This window comes from Dipodomys spectabilis, unplaced genomic scaffold (genome assembly GCF_019054845.1).
Source record: "Dipodomys spectabilis isolate Male_0828 unplaced genomic scaffold, ASM1905484v1 ptg000002l, whole genome shotgun sequence".
Lineage (NCBI taxonomy): Eukaryota > Metazoa > Chordata > Mammalia > Rodentia > Heteromyidae > Dipodomys > Dipodomys spectabilis.
In genome coordinates, this window is record NW_024870679.1 from 42,011,334 (window position 1) to 42,028,971 (window position 17,638).

Here is a 17,638-nt window from a genome sequence, read left to right on the forward strand (position 1 = left end):
GTCTGAATAGAATACCATCAGGACCGAATTCACTGGGCTTTATTCCTTGGTTACAGAAACACAGATGTCAGAGGTAGTGAGAAAAGCAGGGGGACAAGAAAGGCAACTCACTTCTGCAGGTGGGCAGTGCATCACTCCACTGCCCACTGGCCAGGCACTGGGACCTAGCAGCCCCCTCAGATATGTACCCAGGGTTGCAAACAAACTTGACCACATCGTTGAGATTGAACTGGTTTCCCTGAGTGAGGCCATTGAGAGGGTTGCCTGGGTGTCCACAGGTAATTGCTGTAATCAAAAGAGAAGATAGGTAAGCCTTGTGATTATTACATACCTTCAAGATTCATCCTCTTCTCCCTGACATGACATCAGAACTGGGTCTCCAGGGAGAGGAGGACTTGGCAATGTCAACGAGGTTGGTGGGAGAGTGAGGATAAGCTTCACAGGGTTTATGAACCCACTGTCATTATACACATGGAATTGAGTATAGGCAGCCAGTTTGGATGAGGATCTATCATGTTCACCAGATTGGCAAAGGGTCATGAGCGGCATTGTACCCCTAAAGGTTACAAAACATTCTTGAGAAGTTAGAGAAGAATTTCTGGGGATGACCTTTGGGATGCCACCTTCTTAAATATGGATAGGCAAAAGTCTGCAGAAGGACTTGAGGAAGGTTCATATATAACCCAACAAAGCTTGGCAGCATGGGCAGTGGACACCAAAGCCAGGGGGACAGTCCCCACCTCATGTTAAGACTCCCCAATAGCTCAAGTAAGATGAACACAGAAGAGCATCCACCATTGGTATCCCTAGTGACTGGAAGCATCTCTTGCTGAGTTGCAGCTCTGGCTTATTTCCTGCCTTACATTCCCAGGACACAAGCTCTGTCCAAGAAGCCTCAGGAGCACTTGCTACCTCCAGGTTCCTTCTCCCTTTCCCACATACTAGTTCCTTATGCCCTCTGGGTCCTGAGCTTGCTCTCTGCTCATCTCCAGATCGTGTCCTGCTACTCCCAGGCAGCAGGGTCCCCAGGACAGTGCATCATGCCCAGTACCAGGGCTCTTATTGCTGGGCATGTAATTTCTGGCTGGAGCAGAGAAGTGATGAAGAAAGAATTCTATAGTGGCTTTTGCTTCTAATAAAGGGAAAATGTGGGAACAATGTAAATGGGTAACTTTTCAAGCAGCACAACTGTGTCATGGCTAATTTTTTTTATCAATGGGTCTAGGCTATGGCGCCCAGATATATGGTCACACACACTCTCCATGTTCTGGTGAAGTTATTTTAAACATTACATTAGGAGACCGAGTAAAGGCGATCACCCTTCATAACATGGGTGGGCCTCACCCAATGAGTTGAAGGGTTTCACAGATATGATTTTACTTCAGGAGGAAGAGAGCTTCTTCCAGAAAATAGCCTTCAACCTTGAACAGCAATTCTCTGCTGGGGCTCCAACCCACTTTCCTCCCCAAACCTATCTGCAGATTCTCCATTTGGCAACCTCTACAGCTGCATGGCCAACTTTAAGCACACACACACACACACACACACACACACACACACACACACACACACACAATATCAGTCTATTTTTGTAGGGAATAATACCAGCTGCAAAGGGGAGGACAAGGCATTCCTAGGAGAAAAGCAGTGGTCTTACTGAGGCCTGAGTATCTAACTGGAGCTTGAGCACATGGACCTCTTGGCCCTAAATTTCCCAAGGGTGAGATCATGGCACATTCATTTCATGTTTATCTACAATATCCAGCACAATGCCTGGCTCCTGGGAGGTGCTAAGAAAGCGTGTGTTGACGATGTCTTATAGGCCAAGCTGCAGAAAGGTCAGGGCAGCAGAATAGAGGAGAGAGGTAAAACTAGACTGAGTTCACTGAGGAGGAAGGAGGGATGGGGATTCATCGGGGTCAGGAGCGAGCTTCTTTTATTACTGAGAGGAGGGGAAGAGTGGACAAGGGAGAATGCAGACAGGATGGAGGTGTGGGTACGGAAACAGGAAGTGGAAGGTCTCATTGATAGATACTATCACCTGTGCAACATAAGAGACTGAGATCATTCTGTTGTTCAGATTTACAGGCATTAACATATTTTATCCCCTTTTCTCTAAGGGTAGTACCATCCTTTTCTCAATGGGCAAACAAACTTTCAGAGATTTAAGGTGATTTGTTCAAGTGGCTCTATTTCTTTTTCTTTTTGGGTCCGGTTGTGGGGCCTGAACTCTGGGCCTGGGTGCTGTCCCTCAGCTCTTCAGCTCAAGGCTAGCGCTCTACCACTTGAGCCACAGCGCCACTTCCGGCTTTTTTTCTTTTTGCTTATGTGGTGCTGGGGAATCGAACCCAGGGCCTCATGGATGCAAGGCAAGTGCTCTACCACTGAGCCACCTTCCCAGCCCCAATCAAGTAGCTCTATTTCTAAGTGGTTCCTCTGAGTTCTGAACCCTGCTTCTCTGATTGTTGGTCATCCTTATGGTTTTTTAGCTGCATGTTTACACTGCAAATAAGGTGATGGAGTGTGGGTCTGTAGAAGACAGATAAAAGTGTGAAGCAGCTAAGCGGAGAAAGGTCATGAGAGCTCGTAGAGGAAGTATAGAGGAGAGCTGGGAGAGTGAGAGTTGAGTTGATACTGGGAACCTTGAATTTATGTGTGATGGAAGTGGAAACATAGAAAACTGCAAACCTTATTCTTTTGCTTCTGCCTTCTTTTCCAGAGAACACACAAAATCTGTGATCCAGGAGAGAATGGGGCTTGGCACAGGGATAATGGGTTCTGTGGTATAACAGGTGGCAGATAATCCTTGCCATTGTCTGTATCATCATCATCATCATCATCATCATCATCATCATCATCATCATCATCACAGTATAAGCAGTGTCATCAGTGCAGCACCAGTACCATTCTAACCATTTATACGTGTGTATTAATTCATTTAAAATCACAGTAGTCTCTGAGGTTCCCGCTTTTCAGAGATGAGAGAATGAGGACTGAGGGAAGGCGGTTGAGTTGTCTACAGTCATAAGAGTCATGGGGCTGACTGCAGGTTATTCTGGGATGTGAACTCAGGTGGCCCATACCTGAGGGTCCAACTTTGGGCTGCACTAATCATTATTACAACGTAGGCCTCAAGTTGGGCATCATTAAGTTAGGCCCCAGCATACCACACTATTTACACACAAATATCTTGATGTGACAGTTTGCTGAAGGCATTTAAGTCTGTGCCCTCAGCTGGAAATAAATGTGATTTCTTTTAAAACCACATCTAAAAGAATGACTGTACACAGATGAGTCTTGCATCTGTAAACCTAATACTTAAGTCATCAAGACCACTTTTCACCCACTGCTACAGAAAAGACTCATTATTTTATTGTCCTAACTTGCATATAAAAGATCAAATGAAAATGAAGAATTAAAAAATAAAAATCCATGTTATAAAAATTAAGAACAAGTCCTTGCATTTTACATAAAGACTCTCATTAGGGAACTTTAAAAAGTGAATAATTTCCCAAATTATTTCCCAAATTACTTCTAGGCAGCCAAGGATAATGATCACCTAAATCCCCAAAATGAAAATTAATAAGAAGAACAAACACAAGTACAAAAAAAAAACCAACAACCTCAAGTCTGCAGGATAGCTGCAAGGCAGAGAATGCTACAAACGTTAAATTACTTGGAAGCAGAGAAACAAGCATAAAACCAAGCATAGTGACCAGAACTAGTATTTAGAATTATAATAGAAGAAAAATCTTTCAGAAATAAAGCAATGAAAAGGTCTGAATATTCGAATACCTACAGAATACTGGGAAATGGTCTTAGAACAGTGAGCTTTAAGGTACATGTTTGTAAAAATATTAGGCTCTAGGGAAAAAGGAAGAAAAAAAATCAAGAACTCTGGAAAACCACCAAATAACTTATTAAGATAGAATTAGACTAATATTATAATTCTAAATGCTGAATTCACAGACACAGAGGACAGGTGGCAGTTACCTAGGGGACATGAGAGAAATGGGGAGACTTGGCCAAAAGGTTCAAAGTTGCTAATATTACATAGAATAAATGCAGCATGATGACTAAAGTTTATAATGAATGGAAATTTCCTAGGAGAATAGATTTCAGGTGTTTCTATTACATATACTCAGAGATAAGTATCTGAGAAAATGGATATGTTCATTTGCTTGACTGTTGCAATCATTTCTCTATGCATGTATACATACAAACATTATACTGCATAACTTAAATAGGTATAATCCTGAGACCAAACAAGAAGACAAATACACAAGGCAAAATAAAATGGAAGGAGTATCTTAGAAAGTCTTGGCAATAATTGGTTATATAATTATTATATGTTAGATATTCTTGCATATTATTAAATTATATAACATATATATATATATATATAATAATTATATCCAATTCTGTTGTCTTTCCAGGTTTTTATTTTGTGGTACTGGCAACTAAAACTAAGGGCCTTGAGCATGTTAGGTAAATGCTCTATGGCTGAGTACACTTCCAATACTCCTTCAAATTCTATGGTACAGACCAACAGTTTAAACTATGCAACAAGTTGGGGTACATTAGGATGTTACTGAAGAATCTTTTAAAGACTTTACTAAAAGATAATTGAGAAAACTTCAACATTTGTGCATGCTTGCTGTATTTAAGTGTAAATCCAGGAGGAGGGTAAAGGTGAGGCAAAAGGACAGAAGCATAATATGGAACACTATCATAATAAATGTCTTATGCCCTGACAAAGCAGAAATAGTGCAAGTGAAAAGGAAAGGGAAAGAGAAAGGGGAAAAGAGAATTCAATAAGCTCATGGATTGTGGTCTGGCCAATATGTGAAAGTTAAAGAATGCTATTAAATATTGATAAACTAGATAATAAAAGGATAAATAATGAAACAGGGGATATATGGCAATACAGTGTTGTAAGTATAAAAGTAAGCAAATGGAAAAAGATCCAAACCTTAAATGCCAAAAGAAATGTTTGAAAAAAAAAAAAAAAAGCAAAGAGCCAAGCCCTAGAGCTGGTGGCTCATGTCCGTAATCTTAACTAAACTACTTAGGAGGCTGAGATTCAGCCAGCTTAGGAAGGAAAGTCCATGAGACTTATGTCCAATTGACTAGTAAAAAAATTGAAAGTGAAGCTGTGGACGCGCACACACACACACACACACACACACACACACACACACACACACACACACACACACACACACACACACACACACACACACACACACACACACACACACACACACACACACACACACACACACACACACACACACACACACACACACACACCATGAGCTAAAGCTGGGCAATTTGGCTCCATGAATGAAAAGTCAAGAGTAACAAAAGAGAAACTACATACATTGGGCAGTCTTAAATAGGTACAGGACAGGGGCTGGGAAGGTGGCTCAGTGGTAGAGCGCTTGCCTTGCATGCCTGAGGCCCTGGGTTCGATTCCTCAGCACCACATAAGCAAAAAGAAAAAAGCCGGAAGTGGCGCTGTGGCTCAAGTGGTAGAGCGCTAGCCTTGAGCTGAAGAGCTGAGGGACAGTGCCCAGGCCCAGAGTTCAGGCCCCACAACCGGACCCCCCCCCCCCCAAAAAAAATAGGTACAGGACAACTTAAAAACATGGAGAAACAGAAAGGTGAAATAGGAAACAGTCTGTAAGTTCCAGCCTAGGCTCCCTGGTAGGAAGGCGAAGTTGACACACCACCACAATGTAAGCTAGAAGACAGTACACGCCTCCTGTCACCCTTAAACACAGTGCATAGCTTTGGTGCAACACTGACTTCTCATGTGCGGTAGAGTAGCATCAGACAAGAAAGATTTTTGTTCCCCATAATGTAGAGGGTTATAGAAAGATGCTGTCTTGAGCAAAGGGGCCTATGATTTAAGACAAAGGTACTCTGGGCACTTGAAAACATTGCAGTTTAGGGGGTCATGTTACATCTTGCCACAGTGTGTCAGCAAGAAAGTTTATATGGACCTGCTGAGAATAAAGAGCACAACGATACGTGGTTCTGTCCTTCCTGGTGAGAGAAAGTCCTATTACCTGAAGATCAATGGGACACAATACACTGAGTCCCTGGCTGGTAGAATACATGGCCTGGAGCTGCATGCTGGCTGCAGGTGTCTGCTACCAGTTGGGTTGAGAGTTCTGAACACAGGACCCAGGGATACTGTGATCTCTCCAACTTCTTCCTTCCCACAGAGTGGTGAACTACTAGGTTGAGTCTAAAAGCACTGAGACTGGTGGGCTGAGTGCCTAAGTCTCTTAGTTCTTTATTGTCACTGCAGACTCCCATGCTCTGCTGTTCTGATGTTCTGGAGGAACTCCCTAAGCTTGAATACTTGCTGTCCCTAGGGCACAGTTTGGTGACTTGTGCAGCAAGTGGGAACGTGCTTGACCCCAAGACTATAGACCTCCTGTGGCTAGAAGTGGCTTCTACTACTAGTGGCTTCCAGTATATAAATAAAGGAATATTCTAGGGTGAAAGCAGAACAGATTATTGATTGGTCCTACCCTCAACACATATAACAACAAACTTTAAACTATGAACTACAAGAGACTCTACCACTTGTTGAGCAAAAGACAGTTGAGCAAAAGACTCTCTAACAGTGTTATGGAAATGAACAGAAGAAACTAGATCCCTCTGTCTCTCACCTGAAAAAAAGCACACAGGTGAAACGTTTGAAGATAGAGCCATATTTGAGGATAGAATCTGAACAGGATTCTAATTGCTCAGGAAATTATGACAAGAATTGAAAAGCAGCATTTCATCAAATTAAAAAGATTCTGTATAACAGAGGCAACAGTTACTAGAATGAAAAAGCAACCTACAGAATGGGAGAAAATATTTGCAAGTTACTCATGAGACAAAGGACTAATACCTAGAATATATAAAGAACTAAAAAAATTAAACAGCAAAAGAACCAAACAGACAATTCTTGAAAGGAGTACAAATGGCAAATTACCTCATGAATAAATGTTCAACATTCATGATTATAAAGGAAATGTAAATAATAAATATTATAGAGTTCCCCCCCCACACACACTTTAGTTGATTCTCAGGTAGGATCTTCTTACATTCATAACTGGACTGACTATGGTTTGCAATCCTTCTATCTATAGCATGTCATGAAGCTAAGATTGAAGGCATGTACTATCATACCTACCTTATTGATTGAAATAGGTAGGGTTCCACCAACTTCTTGCCTAAGCAAAGCATAATCTGCCCAATCTTTACCTCCCAGACATCTGGGATGCAGAAGTAAGCTATAACACCCAGGCTGATACTGAGAGTTACCTCAGTCAGAGACTATCATCAAGAAAACAAGCAAAAACAAATCCTGGCAATGTAAATTACTGAAGTTAGTATGGAAATAAGTAGGGACTTAAAAAAACCCCTGAAAACAGAAGTACCATATTATCTTGTATACCACAGTTGGACACATATCTAAAAGAATGTAAGTCAACATATAATAGGTATACATGCATATTGTAGCACTATCCACAACAGCCAAGCTAAGGATTCAGCGTAGGTGTCTCAAAACAGATGAATGGATAAAGAAAATGTGGTGTATATACAGAATTGAGTACTCAGCCATAAAAAGGATGAAATCTAATTTGCAAGAAAATGGATGGAACTGGAGATCATGCTGAGTGAGATAAGACAAACTTGGAGAGATTAAATATCACATGGATATGACACCACAGAATGACATATTTCATGTAGATGAAATACATAGAATTGTGACCTAAAATATAATAACATGATTGAAAAATGGGGACTTTTATAAACTATGTGTCAGGGACATATATTTATGAATGTAATCTTAGTTACTTAAGAGGCTGCAGTTTGAGGCCAGTTTGGGCAGAAAAGTTTGTGAGATCCATAGCTGAGCACAGTGGTTCAGGCCAATATCCCAAGCTATGTGAGAGGCTGAGACTGAAAGGGTCTCAGTTTCAGGACAGCTGGGGCAGAAAAGTCTTAAGACTATCTCAACAGAGGGAAGCTGGATGCAGTGGTATGTGCTATCATCTCAGCAATGACAGGAGTCATAACTGGGAAAAGCAGGGTCTAAGCTTACACCTGGGTGGGAAGTCAGAACCTGTCTCAAAAGTAACCAGCCAGAAGCAAGGCTGGAGGTGTGACTCAGCAGTAGAGCACCTGCCTTGTAAGGGTGAGTCCTTGAGTTCAAACCCCAGGGTTGCCAAAAAGGGGGACTGTGAGGAGGAAGGATAGGATTTTAGAGAATGGCCAGGAACATATTACATTATATATACATGTGTGAAAGCAGCGTAATGAAACTGGTTAAAAAAAAAGTGGAGAGATGAGAAAGAATAATGGAGGAGGTGAATGTGACCAGATACATTATATGTACGTGTGTATATGTATCACAATGAAATACCTTTGTTCAATTAATACACGATAATAAAAAGGCAAAGAAAGCATGTTTTATGGAATACATCATAAATATAAGATTTTTATATTAGATAAAACATGACATAATTAAGATTGAACATTTGAGACCTGTCAATGTATATAAATGAGTTTAACCTACAAATAAGAAGATTTCCAAGTTGGCTCATAAGGCAATGCCAAATCTATTACTGCACATAAGAGTCATACTTAATTTAAGAAATTCATCCATCATTAAACAGATGGTTGAAGGTGTGACAGGAAAAAGATGGGAGTAGGAGTTTTAAGCTTAGTATCAAGAAAGTAATATTCGAGCTGGAAAGTTAAAAATGATGAGGAAGACATCTTACAAGGCTAAAAGTGACAATTTGTAATGGAGATACAGTACTTTTGAATATCTGTATGCCAAGTAACACAACAACTGCTTTTATGCATTAAAACCTACAAATATGCAAAGAAAAATATAGAACTACGCTGATAGGAAACTTTAAACACATCTTTCAGAACAAAATCACATGGGGAAAAAAGATAAGTAAGAATATGGAGGATTTAGACAACATGATTTATAAATCACATATCTTATGAATCTCTCTCTCTCTTTCTCTCTCTCTCTCTCTTCATTTATCTGTATCTATACCGTAGTTCCTGGTTTTCAGGTACACATGGGCATTCATAAAAATTGGCCAAATTTTAGGCCACAAAAAAGCACTAGTATACTCCAAGAGGTGGAAATATTGTATACAGTGCCATAAAATTGTAAATAATACAAAATAAATACCTAAATACATAAAAAAGTACATAAATACAAAAAGACCCTTCGGCCTAGAAATTTTTAAAAAGATCCTTGTATTAAAAGTATAAGTAGAAAAAAAAAGTATAAGTAGAAGGGAAAATTAAAAACTACAAAACTACAGAATTTCTAATAAATAATAAATATTCATTATTAGAAACATGAGACACAATTAAAACTGCTGACCAAAAGAAATTTCATGGTTTCTAATACATGTATCTATAAAAAATCAATGTAGTGAAAAAATGAAAATAGGTAGATTAAATACTCAATCCAAAAATCTAGAAAATGGACAGAAAAGTAAAACAAAAGAGATCCCAAGCTGGGCACTGGTGGCTCACCCCTAACTACTCAGGAGGCTGAGATCTAAGGATTGTGGTTCAGAGCCAGCAGAAGCAGAAAAATCTGTGAGACACTCATCTCCAATTAACCACCAGAAAATCGGAAGTGGTGCTGTGGCTCAAGTGGAAGAGCACTTGCCTTGAGCTGAGGAGCTCAGGGACAGCACCCACGCCCAGAGTTCAAGCCCCACGACTGACCAAAAAAAAAAAAAAAATCCCAAGGAAGGAAATAATAAATTTTACAGCAGGATGACGTAGAGACCTGAAAATAATAGATGAAATGATTTCATCTCTCAAAATAAAAATAAAAATGAACAAATAAACAAAACCCCTAGCAAATATAATCAAGAGGAACTGAAGAAAGTCCATGTTGGATCTGAGCCCACAACTAGGGAGAATGGATGACATACTTACGCACACAGAAAGGAGTCTTGCCCGACCAGTGATGGTCTTGCTGGCAGATGCGCACAGACATGCCAATGAGGCGGAAGCCAGCATTGCACTGGTACACCACACTGCCCCGGTAGTTGTAGTTTTCCCCATTGATGTGTCCGTTGACAATAGGCTCAGGAGTCCCACAGTGTCCAGCTTTGGTGGAGAAAGATGGAGGAGAAAGTAAATCAGGAGGAGCTTCTAGAAAATGAGGTACAGAGCTTGGTCAGGATAGGGATAGGCATAGACAATGGGAAAAGGACCAAGTCCCCCCAACATCCATCATTTTCCCATCTGCCCTTAGTGAGTAATTCAGGAGTGACTTCAAGAATCCTATACATGGAAGAAATGGTGTTGAGGGTTTAGCAACTTTCAGTCCCCAAACTGCATCTCAACTGGCCATCCCTTCTGACTTTTAGTTTCTTTGTATGCAAGTGGGAAGTTATCACTGTTCCTGGTCTCTGGGCTTTCCGGAATTTGGATAAGTCTCCAAAGGTCCATAAGTTAAAAGTTTGGTTCCACAGTGTGGTACTAAGAGGAGGTTGTGGGACCTTTAGGGGGTGGGGCCTAGTGGTAGGAAGTTAGGTCATGGGGGTGTGATCTTAAAGGGAATACTGGAACCTTGGCTACTTCCTCTCTGTCTCTGTCTGTCTCTGTCTCTGTCTCTCTCTGCTTCTTGGCTTCAATGCCCCATGCTTTCCCATGGTATACTGCCTGTCCATAGGCATAAAGATAGATAATGGTGAAAAGTGATTGTGGACTGAAAACTCTGAAACTGGGAGCCCAAATAAATCTTTCTTTTTTTGTAAATTGATAGTCTGAAGTAATTTCTCACAGTGATGGAGAACTACTACAGGAACTACTGCTTTCTTTTTCAAATCAAGTAGCGTTTTCTGTGCATCTATTTCATTTCGTAGGAAGCATCATGCTCTAATTACAACCATCAAAACTTACTTGTGCTGAGAATAACTATTCACCTAAATTTAAACTGTTTTTGTTGGTTCTACTAGGGTTTGAATTCAGGACCTTGTGAACTTTGCTAAACAGGTACTCTTACTGCTGTTCCATGCCTCCAGAGACGGTTATTTTTATTGATTATTTTTTAGACAGAGACTTGTTTCCTGTGCACTGGGGCAGGTTCTACCTAGGTTAGACTTCTTAGTTGCTAGGGTAATGGTGTGCATAACCACGTCCTGCTCTTGGTTACGAAGGGGTCTCCTAGATGTTTTTATTTTTTCTGCCTGGGATGTCCTCTAATCTCAATCCCAATAATCTTAGCCTTTGAAGTAGTTAGGATTACAGATGTGAGCCACTGGTTCCAACTCACAGTTTCTTAACTAAGGCAAATGTTTTTGCTAAATGAGTTGGGTAGGGCATATTCCTGGTATTCCTTTGCTCCTGACCTCCTTCTAAGACTGTGTTCTTAATTGGAGCCTGAGACCTAGGAGGGTAACACTGGTCTCCAGAGTACAACACTCAGTCTTTTCTATTAGGTTTGTGTGGCTAAGACACTTTAGATTTTAGAGGTCTAAGGCAGGAGTAAGAGAGAGAATGTAGAATCTAAGACTCAGGCAAGGAGTCTATCAGTCATTGAAGAAATAAAACTTTGCCTCTTGTGAGTCAGAATGTCTTACAGGTGTCTGTTATTTACTTAGTATAGCTGTACATTAATTATATATGTTATATCAATTATATAAATTGATGTACATCTATATTAAGCAAATTTGACCACCATCTATAAAATTATACAAATTGATATATATCTAACATATATATTTGAAATAATTCTATGTGTGTGTGTGTGTGTGTGTGTGTGTGCATGCATATTTGTGTGTATGTGGTATGCAAGTACTGGAGCTTTAGCTCAGGTCCTGGTCCCTATCTCAGGTCCTGGCCCTATCCCTTAGCTTCTTTGCTTAAGGCTAGTGCTCTATCACTTAAGCCACAGCTCAACTTCTGGCTGTTTGATGGTTAATTGGAGAAAAGTGTCTCATAGTGTTTTCTGCCCAGGTTGGCTTTGAATCACGATCCTCAGATCTTAACCTCCTGAAAAGCTAAGATTATAGGTCTGAGCCACCAATAACCATATTAAAATAATTTTCTACTATGACATAAGGGGTATTTGAAATGCATTATGGGATTGTGTCTCTGTAAGGGGGAAGCTGGAGCTGCATGCATCATGCCAGGGTCAATTCTGGTCATGCTGGTGATAATGAGAACCTCTCAGAGGTTTGTCTCCTCAGACTTGAAAGTGTTATTTTAGCTGCCCTAACAGAAACTGGTTCTGGGTTGTAGTCATAGTGGATGTCTGATAGTTGGTACCTGGCATAAGCACTTTTTAAGAGTAGATACAGGCAGCTGTTTGAAGGCATGCAAGATGGGCCTGGAGTGGGTACTCACCAAGGCAGTGGACTTCAGAGCCACTCCAGAGCCCATTGGCCATGCACTCCCGCACCCTGGAGCCCACCAGCGTGTATCCGGAATTGCAGGAGAAGATGGCAGTTGCCCCATAGACAGACAATGTCCCGATGCGGTGCCCGCTGGGGGGCACGGGGAGCTCTCCACAGGAGATGACTACAAGGATCAGGAAATACTCAGTAAGCCAGCCCAGAAGGAGGCTGTGGGCTGCTTCTGATGAGCAGAAATAGTAACAAAGGAAGGCCTGCTTAACCTTGAGCTCCTGAAACTTAGTACTATGATGTGGACTGAGACTATTTCAACCCAGGGGTCCCTAAAAACACGGGGTGGGGGACTGTTAACATGCTCAGGCTCTTCCTGAGATGCATGATCCACAATCTCTGGAGGTAAAGTGCAGGTGTATGTGCTTTTAAAAAGCCTCAGGTAGTTCACGTAGATTCTGTGGCATGCTCCCCTGTATCCAGGGCAACCAATGCCAACAATCTCCCCCTACATAGCTGAGCCTAAGTGGCAGCCTCACAGTCCTCAACAGGGCATGAGATGGCCTCTGAATGATGTATTAGTTGAGGTCACTGAGGCTACATTGCAGTGGGCTGTTCTACACTGGTGGCTGCTACTCTGCCACATACGGTGAAATTCCACCCATGGGGCCCAAGGCTTCCATTTTCTTTCGTAGGTTGTGATCCCAGGCACACTCTCTAGTGAATCTCTGTCTCTGTCTTGCTTTCTGGGAACCCTAAGCTTTGAGACTATTTCAAAGAACCAAAGATAAAACAGTTAACAGTAAAGAGAGGCAGACAGACTCAGGGTTGTCGTCTGTGCTGTCCTCATTCCCACTGTCCAGCGCTCTTCAAAGGTCTCATCACACACCACAAGGGCATTCCTTCTGTGTCTATTTCTCCCGTAGACTGTAAGCTCCCTGCAGGCAGGAGTCACCATCTTTTCTCTCTGTACTTGAATAGTACCTGACATATAATTGGGGCCAAATAAATTAATCTGTGTATGCTGACCCGGATAACTTATTAAAAGGCGATTTCTAATGAGATTAAAAGATGGTATGAAGTACTTTGTTTAAGAAATAGGCTTTTATAATCTCCCAATTCTCATTGAGTGTCCAAAAAGAGATAGCCCACGATCCCTGGAAATAACCCTCTTCTCTTCCGCTGTGCTTCATAGGCAGCACCATGCATGCAAAAGTGCCCACTCTCCCCTCCTGGGCTTACTTTGGCAAGTGGGCATAGAGTCTCCAAGGCTCCACCTGCCATTGGCCTGGCAGCGGATGACCCTTTGGCCAGTGTAGTAGTAGCCAGGGTCACAGATGAGCATCAGCTGGGCCTGGAACTGGTACTGGGTCTCAAAGATAAGCCTCCACCGGCCATGCTCCACGCTGATGCTGCTGACATCAGGGCAGGTGACAGCTGGGGGAGCAAGAAGGGAGGAAGACTGTGAAATTATAGATAACATTCCAAGAGTCCTGGGCTGGGAACTAGAAGGGCCTACTGCAGTAACCGTGACAAGAAGCTTCAGTCCCTAGGCAGCTTTGGTAAAAAAATGAAAAAGATGATTGGGGGAGTGGGTTTGGCAAACTAGGGAGTACAGAACTGCCAAAAATAATCAATAAAAATGGAGGCAGATGATATTTAGTCCATGCTGATTTTTAGATGTGTGATTGAACAGTCCATTTGTCAGATGGACCTATCTGGTTCATCACACTATAAACTCAAAAAGGATTAAAAATGTTTTTATTTTTGGTCTGCATTAAGGTTTGAATGTAAGGCTTTGTACTTGCTTGTCTGGTACTCTACCCCTTGAGTCATGCTTCTAGCCTGTCTTTGTTGGTTATTTTAGAGATGGAGACTCTCACATAGTTCTGCCTGGACTTGATTTGAGCTATAATCCTTCCTTCCTTCTTTCCTTCCTTCCTTCCTTCCTTCCTTCCTTCCTTCCTTCCCCCTTCCCTTCCCTTCCCCTTTCTTTCTTATTTTTTTTGGCTGTAGGTCTCAGCTCTTCAGCTCAAGGCTAGTGCTCTACCACTTGAGCCACAGCACCACTTCTGATTTTCTGGTAGTTAATTGGAGATCAGAGTCTCATGGTCTTTCCTGCCCGGGCTGGCTTTGAACCGCAATCCTCAGATCTCAGCCTCCTGAGTAGTTAGAATTATAGGTGTGAGCCAAATCTTTAAAAATAAAAATACAGTGTAGTCCAAACAAAAAACAAAAAAGCTTTATTTTCATTCTAAAGATAATCCAAGGTGCCAATTTGCAACTATGGTTTGAAAGTTGTCAATTCCAAGTCTTGGGATCCAGGGACACATTTCATGTGTACATTTCTCCAGCATGGCTTATGAAAACATCTTAGGTTACATTGGTTTATCTATGCTCTGAGAGTAACTCTCAATGGAGACTCAAGCTGTCTAACACCACTACCCACCCATCTCCCCTCCCGAGTCCCCTAACCTTCATGAACATGCTTTTCCCTCCTTGCAGGACACATTCCAACTGCTTACCCACCCACTGCTTATACCACCTCTACCACCCCAGGACTCACGGACACACAGTGGGGGGATGTTGCGATTGCTCCACAGGCCTGTATCCAAACACTCTGTGGTGGTCTCAGCACCTGCCTGGAGGTGGTAACCGTCATTGCAGCTGTACACAGCCTTGGTCCCCACCGTGTACTCCTTGCCAAACACTATTCCATTCTTGGGGGCATCAGGAAGGCCGCAGGAAAGAGCTAGCAGAGGAGAAAGGATGTTCTGAGCATTTCTGGTTCAAGGTCGTATTCTGAGCACATACTGTGAGCTCTTCTTTCCCCCCAAGGCACCAATGAAATTCTAGTAAAAGCCAATAAAATGGAAAAGCAGCAAAATAAAACAAAAGAAAATGGAAAGACCATTAGCAGAGATTTAAAAACGACAAATCTGAAGCTGGAATGACGATTGAGTGTGTTGATGGATTAAATGAAGCAAAAAAGGCTACGACTCAAAGTACCTGGGAAAGAGTCACAGGGTGAGACTCTTCCATTTTCCCCACAAGTACAGTGTAGAGACTTTTAAGTATCTACTTTCCAATGAAAATGAAGATTTTTTTTTTCTCTCTCTCTACTAAAAGTGAGAGGATCTAGAATTCCTCTGAAAGATCTGGGAATGCTAAGATGGGTGTTGTTGTCCCAGAGGAATGCTCTTTTAATCCTAGGATTTAAGGTCTTTCAGAGTAAAGGCTAGCCCTCTGCTTGCACTGTGATTCTCCAAGTTGAAGCTTCCTAGGTAGCCGGAATTATAGGCACGCAATTCCAATTATGTCTAGCTATTAGTTGAGGTGGGGTCTTGGAAACTTTCTGGGTAGGCTGTGATCCTCTTGATCTCTACCTCCCAAGTAGATGAGATTACAAGCATGAACTACTGATACTGGCCTCCATATAGCTTCTTATTAAAGGTAGAGATCTAGTGGGCAAAGATATTTATATAAAATAACAAAATAACACATCTGCTCCCTGAAAAAAAATCAGCCTATTACTTTTAAATAGAAACAATGAAAGGTTACCACACAGATGAAGAAAAACTGTAGTAGGAAGGAGATAGAGAGTAAATAATCAGGGAAAAGTCCCCTTAGGAAACATCTAACACAGGAAACCAAGATCTTTAAAATGAGACTTCGTTTTTGTATCTTGATAAGGTCAAGGTGACATATGGAATGCACCAAATAAGAACACATTGCTTTGGAAAAGTACAGCAAAAAAAAGAATGAGGAACAGCTCTTTAAAGTTAAAAAAATGTTTGCCCAAATACACACTGTTTAAAAGTAAAAGGAAAATTTCAAGAATATAGAAAAACAATCCAGAGAGAAGACTGAAAACATACAGGGAAAGTCCAGGAAGTCCAACTGTTCAGAGTTTCAGAGATGGAGAACAGAGAAAGCAGATGGGATGGAATAATTATACATGAACATTTTCTAAGGCTGAAGAAAGACAAAAGTTTTCAGATGGAAAAGCAGCCAAAGAGATACAAAATGAACCATTCTTAGTTGGAATTTCTGAAGTCCAAAGAGACACAGTTATTCCCACAAGTTCCCAGAGAGAGAAAAGACATGTCATCCCTGGGATGTCAGTGATACTGGGTGTCCAAAGAAAATGGAACAAAGCCTTTAAGCTGCTGAGGGAAGTGATTCATAACCTAGAGTTTTATCTAGTCAACTCGCCAACTGTGAGGGTGAAACTAATGATGGTTTCGTACATTTATAGACTCAGAAAATTTACTTCATGGATCTTTTCTGAGAAACTTACTTGAGGCTATTCTCCATCAAAAAGAAGGCTGGATCCAAGAAATGACAAGATACAGGATATAGATATAAAAAGGACAGTACTAACTCCTGAGTACAAAGAACAGGAGAGGAATGTATGTAGAAGTTTGATAATGGGTGTGTGTGTGCGTGCGTGTGTGTGTGCGTGTGTGTGTGTGTGTGTGTGTGTGTGTGTGTGTGTGTGTGTGTGTGTGTGTGTGTGTGTGTGTGTATTTTTTGTTCTGGTCCTTGGGCTTGAGCTCAGGGCCTGGGTGCTGTCCCTAAGGTTTTTTGCTCAAGGCTTACTCTCTGTCACTTGAGTTACAGCACTACTTCCAACTTTTTGGTAGTTTATTGGAGATAAGAATATCACAGAGTTTCCTGCCTGGGCTGGCTTTGAACTGTGATCCTCAGATCTCAGCCTCCTGAGTAGCTAGGATTGCAGGTATGAGCCATCGGCACCCAGCTTGATTTTGTCTTTTTTTTTTTTTTTTGTTAGTCGAAGGCCTGAACTCTGGGCCTGGGCGCTGTCCCTCAGTTCTTCAGCTCAAGGCTAGCCCTCTACCAGTTGAGCAACAGTGACACTTCCGGCTTTTTCTGCTTATGTGGTGCTGAGGAATTGAACGCAGGGCCTCATGCATGCAAGGCAAGCACTCTACCCCTGAGCCACCTTCCCAGCCCTGATTTTGTATTTCTATAGGAGGAATACACATTACTTAGGTAAGGGTACACTGTGTGGTCTTTGAAAGCAACGAATGCTTACAGAGCACACTTGCTTTTCCGTAGTTGGGGAGCTATGACAGGGTCATGGCACATGTACTCTCAGGAGAGCCCCAATCCACAGGGAGTGAGACGATCTTACTGGGGAGTGAGGGAGGGCATATGATTATTGGCCATTAAACCCGGATGCCAGGGAATAGCTGAGACCAAGGGCC

The 17,638-nt window shown here is 41.8% G+C and overlaps 1 protein-coding gene across 1 annotated transcript in view; it reads right to left on the bottom strand.

Moving 5' to 3' along the window:
• Csmd2 (CUB and Sushi multiple domains 2) overlaps positions 1-17,638 on the bottom strand; it is a 526,828-nt gene that overhangs the window by 29,298 nt on the left and 479,892 nt on the right. The window contains exons 50-54 of the mRNA XM_042684124.1: positions 14,974-15,159; positions 13,650-13,844; positions 12,409-12,582; positions 9,991-10,164; positions 112-285 (exon numbers count right to left, since the gene is read on the bottom strand). Coding sequence (XP_042540058.1) covers positions 112-285; positions 9,991-10,164; positions 12,409-12,582; positions 13,650-13,844; positions 14,974-15,159 — 903 coding nt within the window. The remainder of the gene's footprint in view (positions 1-111; positions 286-9,990; positions 10,165-12,408; positions 12,583-13,649; positions 13,845-14,973; positions 15,160-17,638) is intronic.